This window comes from Penicillium pulvis (assembly GCF_028828015.1).
Source record: "Penicillium pulvis strain IBT 33274 chromosome Unknown contig_1_segment0_segment0, whole genome shotgun sequence".
NCBI lineage: Eukaryota > Fungi > Ascomycota > Eurotiomycetes > Eurotiales > Aspergillaceae > Penicillium > Penicillium pulvis.
In genome coordinates, this window is record NW_026643074.1 from 2,625,771 (window position 1) to 2,638,535 (window position 12,765).

Below are 12,765 nucleotides of genomic sequence, written 5' to 3' on the forward strand. Positions count from 1 at the left end.
AGAGAATTTTTATATATTAAAGAACTTAGAGAAGAATTGTGTACAAAGACATTCATTTCCTTTTGAAACTCGCTATATAACCCAATGCTCTATATACCAGGTTTTTTGTGTTCAACATTTAGAACCCAGACAAATCATAAAATATCATAATACGCAACCAAAAGGAGGAACTGAAAAGAAGAGAAAAGTCGTCATGAACCAATTCAATCGGTACGGGAGTTGGCAATGTTCAGCACCAAAATATCCGTAGCTCCAACCTTAATCAGCTCATCCATAACAGTGGCGATGCGCTTCTTCTCAACCATTGAGCTAACAGCGACCCAGTTCTCCTCCTCGAGGGCAGTGATAGTGGGCGCGCGCTTTCCAGGGGTGATCTTGGAAGCGGTAGCCAACTCGGAACGGGGGATGTTGTACTGGCACAGAACGAACTTCTGGGCAGTAATGACACCGCGAATACGTGAAGTAAGCAGGTTCACGGTATCGTTGTTGGAAGTCCGGGACTTGACAAGCACAGCAGTGCTGGTAACGACAGTGTCAATAGCCTTAAGACCAGCAGCCTTCATGGTTTCACCAGACTCTAAAGTTGCCATTAGCATTGGCCCCACAAACAAAATATCCCCCAGTATATAGCAGGATTATATGAAGGAAAAGAGCAATGATTGACTTACCAACAAGATCGACAATGCCATCTGCGACACCCAGCGCACAGGCAGCCTCAACACTACCACCAACGTACTTAATCTTAGTGCTCAGGTTCTTCTTGCCAGCCTCAACACCCTCAAGCTGAGCGAAGAACTGCTCGGTAAGCGCAGTGAAGCTGGTAACAACATTGCGACCAACGAGCTGCTTGGCCTCGGTGATATCTCCCTTCTCGGGAACCTGCACCTGCAGCTTGCAGCCACCGAAGCCGAGATCAAGGATCTCCTCGACGCCGGAGACCTCACCGGCGGGCAAGGTAGCGTCGTGCTCAGCGACCTGGTCGCGGCCGGTAATACCCAAGTCAACACGGCCCTCGCCGACGAAGGTAGGGATGTCGGCCGCGGGCAGGAAGATCAGGGCGATGGGCAGGTTCTTGACCAGCGCGATGTCGAGACGGGTTTCGCGGCGGAACTGGACGTCACAGCCGGCGAGGAGGTCGAGAGTGGCTTGCTGGAGACGTCCCTCTGTAATGAATGCGCTGTTAGTTGGTTGGTTCAATGGGGTACATGCGTATGCGTCATGTCTTCTGTCTTGTTCGCCTTTGAGGGTGAATGAGTCATTGGTGTGTTGGAGGAAGACTTGCTTTTGGGAACGGCGAAGAGGAGACGTCCTTCGAGGCTGTTGCGATTGGATGTTAATTGAGGTTATTCTTGCCATTGATATAGCTTCTTTGTTCGGATTGACTCACTGGTTAACGAGATCCATTGTGATAATATGAGGGCGGCGCGGGGCACGGAGGGGCTTTTTAAAAAGTCTTGCGGGAGTATTGATGTAAGAAATGACCTGAAGATCAATTCAATGGTAAATTAAGAGACTTGAAAATCTGTCTCAAAGCAATGGCTGGGGTATATGAGAGGGTAAGAGTGGTTGCGGGCAGACCGGAGCTCTTTGCGGCAGAAATTGGAGGGGCAGCGATTAGGTACTCCGATTTACTTCCGGTGTATGATACTTGGTTACGGGTCTGATTTGCAGACCAAGGTACGGCAAAGGATATGTTAGAATGCGCCCACGTGTGAGTGATTATGGGAATTGAATTCCTTCAAGTGACTCAGAGTTCCAATTGTATCTATATCTTATGTGACACATAACAATTAGCATCGAAAAATGTAGCGGACGAGTTTAAATCCCCGGCTTAGCGTGTCCAATGCCAGAGTAGATGACTAATATCTCCGCCTTAGGTGTCGAGGTGTCAAGCGCGACGCAGATCGGATGACTCATCATCCGCATTGATCAACTGATGCCTGACGGGTCAGGTGTTGACAGCCCTGAGCCCTCGCGTAATTTGGTAACCCACACAAGGCAAATTCATCTTTACATCCGCCTCTTCTCACAGTCCACCCAAACTCTCACCACCCTCGTCCGAGCTCACCCTCATCCCTCCAAGATGGATTCCAGCAAGCAGCCCGTCAAGCTCGTCAAGGTGACCCGTGTCCTCGGTCGCACCGGTACGTGACCTCTCCTCCCACACGAACAATTCGATATTCGATACTGGAAGATTTCGAGATCCGCGGAGGCCGACAAACCACACCTCCACAATCGCCAGGATCATATTGCAGGATGGAATTGCGAATTTTCAGCAGACAACGAATACTGATCTGTGGTTTTTCTGCGTTTAGGTTCCCGTGGTGGTGTCACCCAGGTCCGCGTCGAGTTCATGGACGACACTTCCCGCTCCATCATCCGTAACGTGAAGGGCCCAGGTATGCGATTCCGATTTCTTTGAGTTTTTCCCCCGGAGGATATGGAATATGAAGGACGAGGATTCAATATTCAATATTGAAGAATCAACAACGAACGATGGAATTTTTTTCGGAACCGCAATGCAATCCCACGAATCAACATCGCTAATACAATATTCTTCCGCACCACAGTCAAGGTTGACGACATCCTCTGCTTGCTCGAGTCCGAGCGCGAGGCCCGCCGTCTCCGTTAAAAAACCCCAAAACAACAATTCATTCGCGCTATGTCTTTCGTCTCTCTTCGTCTCTCGCATATCCCTCACGTCCGGTTTTCTTTGATCGTTCTTCGGCCAAAACTGTGTCCTCGCTTTTCTTTTTCGCCGATCCTCTGACTCCCCCCGACTCCTCAACCTCAACCGCCGCGTCGCCCATTTCCACCTCTCGAGTTTCGTTCCCGATGATCCGATGGAGGTGATGATTTGGGTGGATGGGACTTTTTGGTGACGTCTCCAAGAAGTTCCCAATGAAGTCGATCATAGGTCCCGAACGAGAGAGAGAGATAGAGAGAACGAGCAGACTCCAACCCCTGTTTATATGAAAAATGAAATGAGGTTGCGCGATGGCTGGTTTGAATTTGTGGGATGGTCTGGTCTGGTTTGGTTTGGTGTTTTACTACATACACGCGTCTATTTGACGTGCTTGCATGGGCTCAATGCGACAAACGAGGTTGTGATGTGCTTCTTTCTTTTTTTCCTTTGTGCACTGCAAGGTGGTACTATAGGCACCGAGTTAAACCAGGTCTGATCGACAAAAAAGAACTACGGGAATCTAAGAAAAAAATTCGAAACTTCCGGTTCTAATGTCGAAAGACTGGTCATTCGTAGCGTAGTAATCTAGGCTGAACTTCAATGTTGAAGTGCTTGGTCTTGATATTGGCTCAGTCTCTGCACGGGATTATCAATTTCCAAGGTACCTCTAGGGCTTCCAAGATCTCAATACCTGGCAATTGCGGTACCACCAGGTTCAATATACTACCAAGTATCTGAAATGCATTAGAACCACCCATTGTTACTGTAAAAGACCACCCTATGAAGCACCCCACATGGGACTTTATAGAGCAATTGCATTGGCCTAATTACCCGTTGATATATATAATCCGCAGTAGCATCAATTCATAAGCCAGTTACACTGCAATGAAACAATCAGTTCAAAGTCAAAGTGACTTAGCAATACATTTCCCCGCCAACCCGATAGTCTCTACACGCGGGGTACGATTTCCACACAAGAACGAAGATCAGATATGAAAATGGAAATCGATTTTGAATCTTTTCAAAGAAATGAACCATAGCAGCACAAAGCAAGCCACCTGGGCAGTAAGCACTGGTATTTAAACCTATCAAACCTAACACTACGAAGATAACGATGAGCCCGGATATAGATCGAGGTGAAGTCACTGATGTAGTTCACGCGTATTGGAAACAGCCTGGCCCAGCAGGAGACTTATAGAGCCAACAGGTCAATCGTCGAGAATTGACATTGAAGCTGAATGATATGAAAACCAGAGTGTGGCGGCTGATAGAGTGAATATGTTTGATATCCGAAACCCCAAATTGGGAAATAATGTACAATAGAGGCAAACCAAGCCTCAAATCTAAAGCTGTGCAACATTCGCAAGCAAGCGATCAATCATCTCATCTTCAACACCACCCTCCTCTTCGACAACCCTCCCAACAGCCCCCACAAGCTTCACCAACCTCTTCCTCTTAATCTCCTCCTCCAGCTCCGAACTCTTCTCCCGCGCTACCTCAATAACAGAAGATGGCAAATTTGCCAGCCTTGCCACATTCAAGCCATAACTACGGTGTGCAACACCCTCACCAACCTCATACAAGAATGTAATATCTTCGTCCCCCTCTTCGCCAGACTCCGTAAACTTCATATGCACGTTTCGTAGTTCCTTATTCGGGAACGCGGTTGCCATTTTCGAGAGATGTTGGTAGTGCGTAATGAACAAGGTAAGTGAGCGAATCGACCGAACCATATAATCCAGCACTGCCTGAGCGATAGCAACGCCGTCGTGTGTGGATGTTCCACGACCCAGTTCGTCTAGCAGAACTAGAGAGCGTGGTGTAGCTTGTTTGAGGATATCGGCCGTTTCGGAGAGTTCGACCATGAATGTCGATTCACCTGCTAGCATGTTGTCGAATGCACCCATGCGAGTGAAAACTGCGTCTAGGAGGCCAAGGCGGGCGGATGCTGCGGGGACGTAGGAGCCTATTTGGGCCATGATTGCTATCAGGGCGACTTGGCGGACGTAGCTAGATTTTCCGCCCATGTTTGGACCTGTTACGAGGAGGGCACGTGTGCCGTCTGTGGAGAGGGATGTGTCGTTTGGAACGTAGGCGTCTGTTAAGAGTTGCTCAACCATTGGGTGGCGACCTTGTGAGACGTGGAGGCATGGGTGGTTTGTGTATTCTGGTTTCACGTAGCCAGGTTGTTGGGCGATTGTTGCGAGGGAGAGGAGGCAGTCTAGTGTTGCGAGGGACTGGACGCAGTCGCGGAATGTCTGATATTGAGATGAGATGGATGCGAGTAGGGCTGCGAAGGCTCTGTCGCAGGCTGCTGCAAGGGCCTCTTTGTATTGGTCTCGTTGGCGGATGAATTGGATCACTTCCGGTGTGTGGAATCGGGAGATCTTCTTTGTTCCGCTGACTTTGACCCAGGATGCTGGGACACGCTTGATTCCCAGGGAGTTGTTTTCGACTTCGATTAGGTACTCAATTCCGGAGACTGTGGCGTATTGGACTTTCTTCCTGCCTATGCGCTCTCCGGCCACGGCGAGGTGTTCCTGAAGCTCGTGTTCGATGCTGCCAATTCCCAATTTTTGGTCGCTGATATCTTCGGTCTCCTCTTCTTCGCGAAAGAAGGAATACTTGTCATCGGTCCGTGCAGCATGAAGATTAATCTTTTCTAAGTACTGAGTGACATCTGATTGGATTGTTGGAAGAGATGCAATAGCTTCACTGATCAAAGGTGACTTGAAGCTCGTATCGGCAGCAGATTTGACATCCGCAAACTCCATTGCGATCATTTGCATGGTTTGTAGAACAGTGAGAAGCTCTGGTCGAGAGCACTTCATGGAGTCAGCGAGGGGTCCCAAACGGTTAATGGTGCCAACTTACCTTGCCATAATAGATACGAATCAGACTCCGTTCCAAGTCACTCTTGATCTTGCCTAACAACCCTCTAATCCGTTCCACAGGAACAACACGAGCAGGGTTCATCAATTCTTCAACTGCATTGGTACGTTCCTCCAAGCGGCCCTTATCCAGTAAAGGCCGCCCAACCCAACGTCGCAACAGCCGCCGACCAAACCGCGTCTGCGTACGGTCCAACATCCAAAACAGACTACCCTTCACAGTGTGATCTGTCTGGTTTTGGTAAATCTCCAAACTAACCAGTGTATTTCCATTGAGAAGCATGTGTGATCGAGCAGAGAATGGCTCAAAGTACTTCGTCAGATCAAAGACATGTTCCAGTCCATAATCTGACATATGCTCAATCATAGCTGATAGACAAATCGTAGGGTGTTCAGACAGTTCAAGGACATTTTGGAGTAGCTTGGCTGCCTGTGCATCTTCTTCCGTACCGGTCGCTTTCATCTTGCCAGCATAGAAACTTGCGACATGGCTATGTGCTTCCGCAGCAGCAGTTTTATTTTTCGATACCCGTTCAACACGCACCGCATCTCCGAAGACATTCGCCTTACTTCCAGACAGATGTTGCACAAGCTTCTCGCTGGCCCGAGACATATCCCCAACGATGACGATCTCACAAGGTGCAATATGCAGCAGTCTTGTCTCGATCTCACTCCGCATGAAACCATCTTCGAAGTCATCATAGATGACATCGCCAGTAGCTGGTTGAACAGCAACGATACCAACATGCACCTTCTCGTCATTTCCAGTGCCTTTGAGGTTGGCTTCCGTGATACACAGCATGTATCCCGTAGCTGGGGAGGAATTTCCCGCAGCAGGCACGGCGCCCTCAAGCCCCTCGATATCATCGATGTAAGTGCCTTTCGTGTACAGATTGGTCAGTTTCCGGACGAATGGCGCATTGCGATTATCACCTGCAGCCTTGAGCGCAGCGGTCTCGATCTGGCGCACCACCCCGACCTTGTGGCCTGCAGTAACAAGACGTTTCACGTGCACATGCAGTCGGTGAACAGGGATACTAGCAGAAGCGAAGCGGTCTATATGAGCCTCGGAAGGGTCTATAAAACATTCATTAGCTTTAGATGCATAAATCAGATAGTGAGAGCACCTTGGAAGTAGTTGACCTACGCTCATCAAATCTGAATTTTCCGGGAATACAAACGATACCCAATTCCTTCGCCGCAATCCGAGCATCTTCTCCGAAGAACCGAAACTTGTATCCGACTTCAATGACAAGTACGGTATCCATATGCTTGCGTTTGATATCGATGACTTGTCTCTCCATCGGCGTAAGCTTACTACCACCCTTCTTGGCAGCAGCCTTCCCTTTCTTAGGGGGAGGGGCAGGTTCATCATCTGCATCGGCTTCCTCGCCTTCTTCGGCCTCAATGGCACCGGCGTCAGTAGCAGTAGCGTTCCGTCCAATACCGATCAAACAATCAGCACCGCCGAGTCTGCGCACGAATTTCTGGTGCATTTTCTCCTTTTCTTTCCTGCGCTGTGCGTCTTCTACATTATCATCTTGGGTAGGCGGTGCGGCTTGTGATTTTTGGAATTTGAAGATGTCGGTTCGTTGGCTGCTGCTCAGTTGGGATAGTGAATGAGCTGGAGGTTCTGCTGAGGGTTGGGGTTGCTTGTCGGGGGTAGGACTGGTCTTTTGGGGTTGCTTTTCTTGGGCAGGACTAATCTTCCGGATTTGCTTTTCGGGCGAAGGACCGGTCTTTCGAGCTCGTTTGGGGGGAGGTGCAACAATATCGTCATCTTCATTTGCCTCTGTCACCAGCTCCGGCTCTGGTTCCAGTTCAGGGGAAGCAAGTCTCTTCTTAAATGGCTTGACGGGAGGAGTTTCGGGCTCTCTAGGAGCGGAAGATCGTGGAGTCGAGGTCGGTTTCTGGGTGAAAAAGCTCGAGATGGTTGGCTGCTTGCGTTTTAAGGACGGAGATGGTGCGGAGGACGATGGCGAGGATTGGGGCGCCATGGTGCCTTGATAAATTTGGAATTTGAAACGCTGGGGTATTAGCTTCGGTTTTCCCAGATTCCTCGTCCAAGTGAGATTTAGGAAGCAGCGATGTCTAAATCGTGCTCCGGCTGATCTATCAAGTCCGACGCGTACAGACGCGATGGCGTTAATGGGCTGATGACTCAGCCCCTTATCGGCCTTCGGCCACGCGATAAGCATATCATTGTCGAAAGACCTGAAGGCTTATAGTGAGACACAGGATAAATAGCCAGTTTGATTGGTTTCTATTACAAGCCCATCATATTTATACTCGCTAATGATCATAATACTCACAGAACTGGAATGTTGCCACAGGGCAAAGAAGAAATACACACCACCTCATCCACCAATATAAAAACATGCATGATGTTGCAACGAAAGGATAGTCATGATCGAGTATCTCGATATTCAAACGCATGACTGTCAGTTTATATCATTGATAATTGATCCGAATGCAGGATTCTGAACTCGGATCGTTGGAAAGTTTAAGAACGTCTAGTCGGCATTGGTGGCCAAATAAAGGCGGGCAAGGTCATGCTGATCCTGCTCGGAGATAGTCGCCTCAGAAGACACCGCACGGTGTTGCATGTGAGTGGTTGTCCAGTCACTGGGGTTCATCGTCATGTCATTCCCATATGGGCTTGCCTGGTAGTATCCCAACTTTGAGCTCGGGGCCAGCAGAGGGTTGGATCGATGTCCAGTCTTGTCGGATCCATCAGACCCAAGATTGCCGTACGGCGGCTCATCATAGTAGAATCGAGGTGTGTAGCCGGCATTGTCAGTTTCAATTTGTCTGGGGAAGGGTGAATGCCAATCCTGAAAATCTATTCGGCGCTGGGCGTTCATGATCGGCTCGATGTTTTCCTTGTCTTGAGCAGTTTGACGAGGCTTTGCCACATGGTTAACGTCCGATTTGTGGTTCAGAATCAAACGTGCTGGAGTCAAATTGTCCCGTGGAACATCGCCGTACCCGGATCGGTCGTTGCATTCTAGTGCTGGTCCATCTCCATCTGCAAAGATGGTAAAACCATTACCGCGTCGTTTTCCAAACGCTTGCATAGCGAGACCAATCTCACTATCATCATCGTATGATGGGTTGAGGCCCTTCAAACCCCCAGCAAACGGGCAAGGGGATGTATCATTGGTATCGAAGGTTTCCAATTCCTTCCTGTTGCGGTTGTTGTTCACACTCTTCTTAGCGCGCTTCCTGTCTTGAGCGCGAGGCAAGTTGGGGTCAGCCTGGCGGAGGACTCCATTCTTAGGACGTGAAATGCGCCTTTTTGGGATGGGCGTCTCTCCTTTCAGAGGGGTATCATCTTCAACATTGCCAGATATCACGCGTTGCTTCCGGAAGACCCCCGTTGGGGAGAATATGAGCTCAGTGGGCTCCACCTGCAACGATGTCAACTCCATCATCTCCAACACACCCCGGTCCTTTTTCTGATTGCGCTTGCGTCGCATCTGCTGGGTCGCTGAATCAAATATGTCCATTCCTGGCCACAGAATACCCTTAAGTCTGGCCATTTCATCTGCCCGATCCTTGTCAGCATCGATCTCGTCCGATACTTCAGTACGCATCTCATCAACGAAAGGATCCGATATGTTGCGGCCCATGGCCAAAGAAATTGCACTCGGTCTGCCTCTGGCTCGAAGGCGTTTCGGTGTTTCCGGCAAAATGGCATAGCTCATATTTGCACATCCACGGTTGTGTCCATGTTCCACTTGTGTCACAGTACGCATTGGCGGCGTTGAAACCAGCCCGAAGTTAAGACCCATTTGCATGGTGGCATTGGCATCGGTCTCCGCAGACGTAAGCGGAGTGGCAGATTTCAGATTCAATGACGAATCCTGGGTGCTTGAATCCCACTTCACTTGTTCTGGAGAGTCCACCAGGCGAGGATCCAGGAAGTCGGGGAAAGCAGGAGCTTCAGGGGAAAGGAGATTTTTTGGGTTCGAGCGTCGCGATCTTCTCTGCGTATGCTCAATCCTGGAACCGACCGTCTTCTGGGGCTGGGTTTTTCTCTTTTTCTTTCGGTCTTCCTTGGACGTCATCCTGTCGGACAGCAACTGGGCGAGACTATTGGTACAATACCAATGATCGTACTCTGCAAGTAGCTCATTGGCTTGAGCCTCGCCGACGCTGCGGACTTGAAGCTTGAAGTAATAGGACAAATGAGCCTTGGAAGCGACATGGGTCAGCAAGTGGGAGACGTCGCTGAATCGAGGTTGTCCAGGGCAGATAATGCAATGCAGCATGGCGGAATCCATAGCCCCAGCAGGATATCTCCAAACCAGAAGGAAGCAGCATACAAGCCCCAAGCAGACAAGGAAAGACAAAGCAAGAATCACCGTGCAAAACAGAATGCTGAAGGAACGATGAGAAGCGAAGATGAGATGGGGAGGAAAGTATGAGCGGGCTGCCATGACACTCGACAGGCGGCTCAAGGCTGCTCGCAATGGGAAGGCACGTTAATCGTTCCCGGGAATCCTCATGGGAAGGTACCACTTACATACGGAACAAACTTGGAAAGCTGAGATCGTACCAAAGACTATTTGACAGGTTATGTTGGGATTTGATTCGTATCTCGTTTAACTATGCTATCTAGACCTGAAGTACTCAGGAATGAGCCACGATGTCTTAACAGCCTTAGGCCATTGTGGGATGATATGAAGCGGAATAAGTCAAAGTGGGCAGTTGCTCTCCTCCTGCCTTGTATCCCAGGATCCATGGTGAAAAGGAATCCAGGGTTATTAGATGGCAGGAGGGATAAATGAATGTACGGTGTGCATGTGAACTATGTTTGTTCATTCTGCAAAGCATCGAGCAACGACTGATTTAGGCAAACAACTGTTACCCGATTAGTGATACGTTCATTGGAACCCGATAGCAAGCCACTTACTAAACAGGGTCGATTTCCTGCAGGCCTTCAACACCAAGAAGACTCAGGCCTGCCAGACCAAAGTGCGTATGGTAGACATCAACCATGTTTCCAGGTCGGTCGGCAAACCCACCTCCTTCGGAATCCTGCATGGAGTTAGAATGGCAAAATGCAGAGGATGTTGGGGATTGACTAACCTGACATTGAAGGACAAATCCAGCAAGCTTCTTACCATCAATCCAGTGGAGCCTGTCAATCATTGCTAGACTTGATCCAACCCACCATGTATAGCAAGAATCGGGCAGTTTTTCGGGGCGCCCATTGAAGCCACCCTTGTCGATTTGGCGTTCACTAAGCCATGCACCCAGACGGTCCTTGTTCACCAAATCCAAGCGCCCAGCAATGGAGAGAGCACCAATGCAGGTGAACACTTGTCCGGAGTGCGACTCTGCCCCGGGAAAGAGGCCATAGGCCCCATCCAGGTTCTCGCAGCTTTGAACATAAGCGACCGCCTTGGCAGCATCGACTAGTTCCATGAGGCCCAGGAGTGACAGGGCATTGAAAGCGCCATAAAGGAATCGAGTATCAGTCTCTCCCCATTGGTCGCCCATAAAGGAGCCATCCTCACGGTTTTGCAGACCCGCAATGAAAGAGCCTACTTTCTGCTTACCCCCTCGGCCTCTTTTCTCCAGCTCATCCACTGCATCAATCATAACCAGGATCTGGACAGCGGAGACAGTATACAGCATGTGAGCGTCGTGGCCGGGGGCAGCACCGAATCCTCCATTGTCTTTTTGACACGAGAGCACAAATTCAATGGTTTCATCTCGGGACAAAGCCTCGGGATGACCAAGAATATGCAAGGCCGTCAAACCCCAATAGACTCCATTCAGTCGCAGGTGTTCGGTAAGCCAATATTCCAGCTCATCTTTCCTCTATTGTCAACCGTCAACTGTTGCCCCTGTAGATAGTAAGAGTAGCACGCACAGTGTCCAGGTTCTTGATGTAAGCGACGTGCTTCAAGATGTGCAAATCCTGGTCTGGCGAGGCACCTCCAGCCCTGCCTGGGCCAGATACCAAGGCCATGTCTGTTTAAGGTGTAGGGGTAGAGTGGGGTTACAAGGCCCTGCAGCCAGGATTGATTGGACGAAAGGTTAGCTCTGAAAAGGGGGAGAAGGCTTGTTCGGCAAAGGCCGGAGATCGTAAAGTCAGTGTCACAGCTCAAATCATGCTGTCATCAAGCCATGCATAAAAGGCCAATGCAAAGCTGTGCAGAGCCGCGGGACTAGACGGAGCTCCCGCGAAGCGAGAAAATGTGGCTTGAGTTAGCTCGGTCCCGATCAGGGATCGCGCTTTTCAATGGTTGTGTGGTCATGTGACCAAAGCGGTCAGGCTAGGCCACATTAAGTAATTCGCATGCTCCCTAAGTGGATGGGCACCATTACATTGCTCCGTGCGCCGAGGTGACATGCCCAAGCGCCGCTAGTCTAGGATTTTCCATGCCCATGTTTCAGATTTTTATGGAGCAGCCCCCCAGGCACCTGGGAAACCGATTCCCACCCTGCCGATTCGGTAGCGTTATCAGCTCATACAACACACGACGGGGACAAGAGCCTGATAGAACCAAGTGGAACCGATTGACTGGCTGAACTCCGCCGCCTGCCAACTTTTTGACCTTGTGGCTCACCTAGCTCCAGGGCTTCCGAGTTCTCACGAATTCGTGTGCGTGCACGTGGACAAGGTTTACATACAATCTGATTCTACTATGGAGTCAAGCGCAGATCATTGCAAATACCAATGTGTTTCCGATGTGATTCAGACTTGACACGCACGTGCTTAGTTCTATGCTGTCATCGGATGTACCCAGCTGTACCCAACTTGAGAAGATTGACAGTCAAGCTGGAGTACCTGATTTACCCCCTATCCATGGATACATGAATGAATCAGCGTCACATGGTCAGCACCAACCCAATAATAGGCACGAGAGCCAGGGTACTGTGGCTTTTCACCGTGCAACCCATGATGGGCAAAAGGTGTTTCTAAAAAGAAGTCCACCCCACTTAGATTTTGAGCCATGGTTATGGAGGGGCACTTGGAGTAGCTTGCGCCCGCAGTCAACGTCAATGGTCAGAATGTGAAACTCGGGTTAATTAAGACACAATGCGGAAAAAAGTGGGCCAACGCAAGCGCCGTGCACACGTTTTCTCTGACGACTGCACCGGGATTTGCACTATTTGAGTAGAATTGATTGTTAGTGGGCCCTGAACTATTTTTTTTATCTTTATCTTTAG

The 12,765-nt window shown here is 49.6% G+C and overlaps 5 protein-coding genes across 5 annotated transcripts; 1 reads left to right on the forward strand and 4 right to left on the reverse strand.

The window, feature by feature from the left end:
• Nucleotides 1–203: 203 nt before the first annotated feature.
• N7503_003932 (ATP phosphoribosyltransferase) lies at nucleotides 204–1,404 on the reverse strand (the record flags this gene model as incomplete). The annotated part of the gene is made up of 4 exons (XM_057063479.1): nucleotides 204–577; nucleotides 669–1,163; nucleotides 1,283–1,317; nucleotides 1,388–1,404. The coding sequence occupies 4 exons, from the start codon at nucleotides 1,402–1,404 to the stop codon at nucleotides 204–206; spliced, it is 921 nt and encodes a 306-aa protein (XP_056924394.1).
• A 618-nt stretch (nucleotides 1,405–2,022) lies between these two features.
• On the forward strand, nucleotides 2,023–3,318 carry N7503_003933 (40S ribosomal protein eS28). Its single transcript, XM_057063480.1, has 3 exons — nucleotides 2,023–2,144; nucleotides 2,316–2,399; nucleotides 2,571–3,318. Exons 1-3 carry the CDS (start codon nucleotides 2,084–2,086, stop codon nucleotides 2,630–2,632), a joined length of 207 nt encoding a protein of 68 aa, XP_056924395.1. The 5' UTR covers nucleotides 2,023–2,083; the 3' UTR covers nucleotides 2,633–3,318.
• A 711-nt stretch (nucleotides 3,319–4,029) lies between these two features.
• Nucleotides 4,030–7,574, reverse strand: msh3 (mismatch repair protein MSH3; the record flags this gene model as incomplete). Its single annotated transcript, XM_057063481.1, has 3 exons — nucleotides 4,030–5,511; nucleotides 5,561–6,654; nucleotides 6,725–7,574. The coding sequence occupies 3 exons, from the start codon at nucleotides 7,572–7,574 to the stop codon at nucleotides 4,030–4,032; spliced, it is 3,426 nt and encodes a 1,141-aa protein (XP_056924396.1).
• Nucleotides 7,575–8,090: 516 nt separating this feature from the next.
• N7503_003935 (uncharacterized protein) lies at nucleotides 8,091–9,851 on the reverse strand (the record flags this gene model as incomplete). The annotated part of the gene is made up of 1 exon (XM_057063482.1): nucleotides 8,091–9,851. The coding sequence occupies one exon, from the start codon at nucleotides 9,849–9,851 to the stop codon at nucleotides 8,091–8,093; it is 1,761 nt and encodes a 586-aa protein (XP_056924397.1).
• Nucleotides 9,852–10,161: 310 nt separating this feature from the next.
• Nucleotides 10,162–11,786, reverse strand: N7503_003936 (Rab geranylgeranyltransferase subunit beta BET2). Its single transcript, XM_057063483.1, has 4 exons — nucleotides 11,462–11,786; nucleotides 10,672–11,409; nucleotides 10,496–10,620; nucleotides 10,162–10,443 (listed from the first exon to the last, which is right to left on the reverse strand). The coding sequence occupies exons 1-4, from the start codon at nucleotides 11,558–11,560 to the stop codon at nucleotides 10,401–10,403; spliced, it is 1,005 nt and encodes a 334-aa protein (XP_056924398.1). The 5' UTR covers nucleotides 11,561–11,786; the 3' UTR covers nucleotides 10,162–10,400.
• Nucleotides 11,787–12,765: the final 979 nt, after the last annotated feature.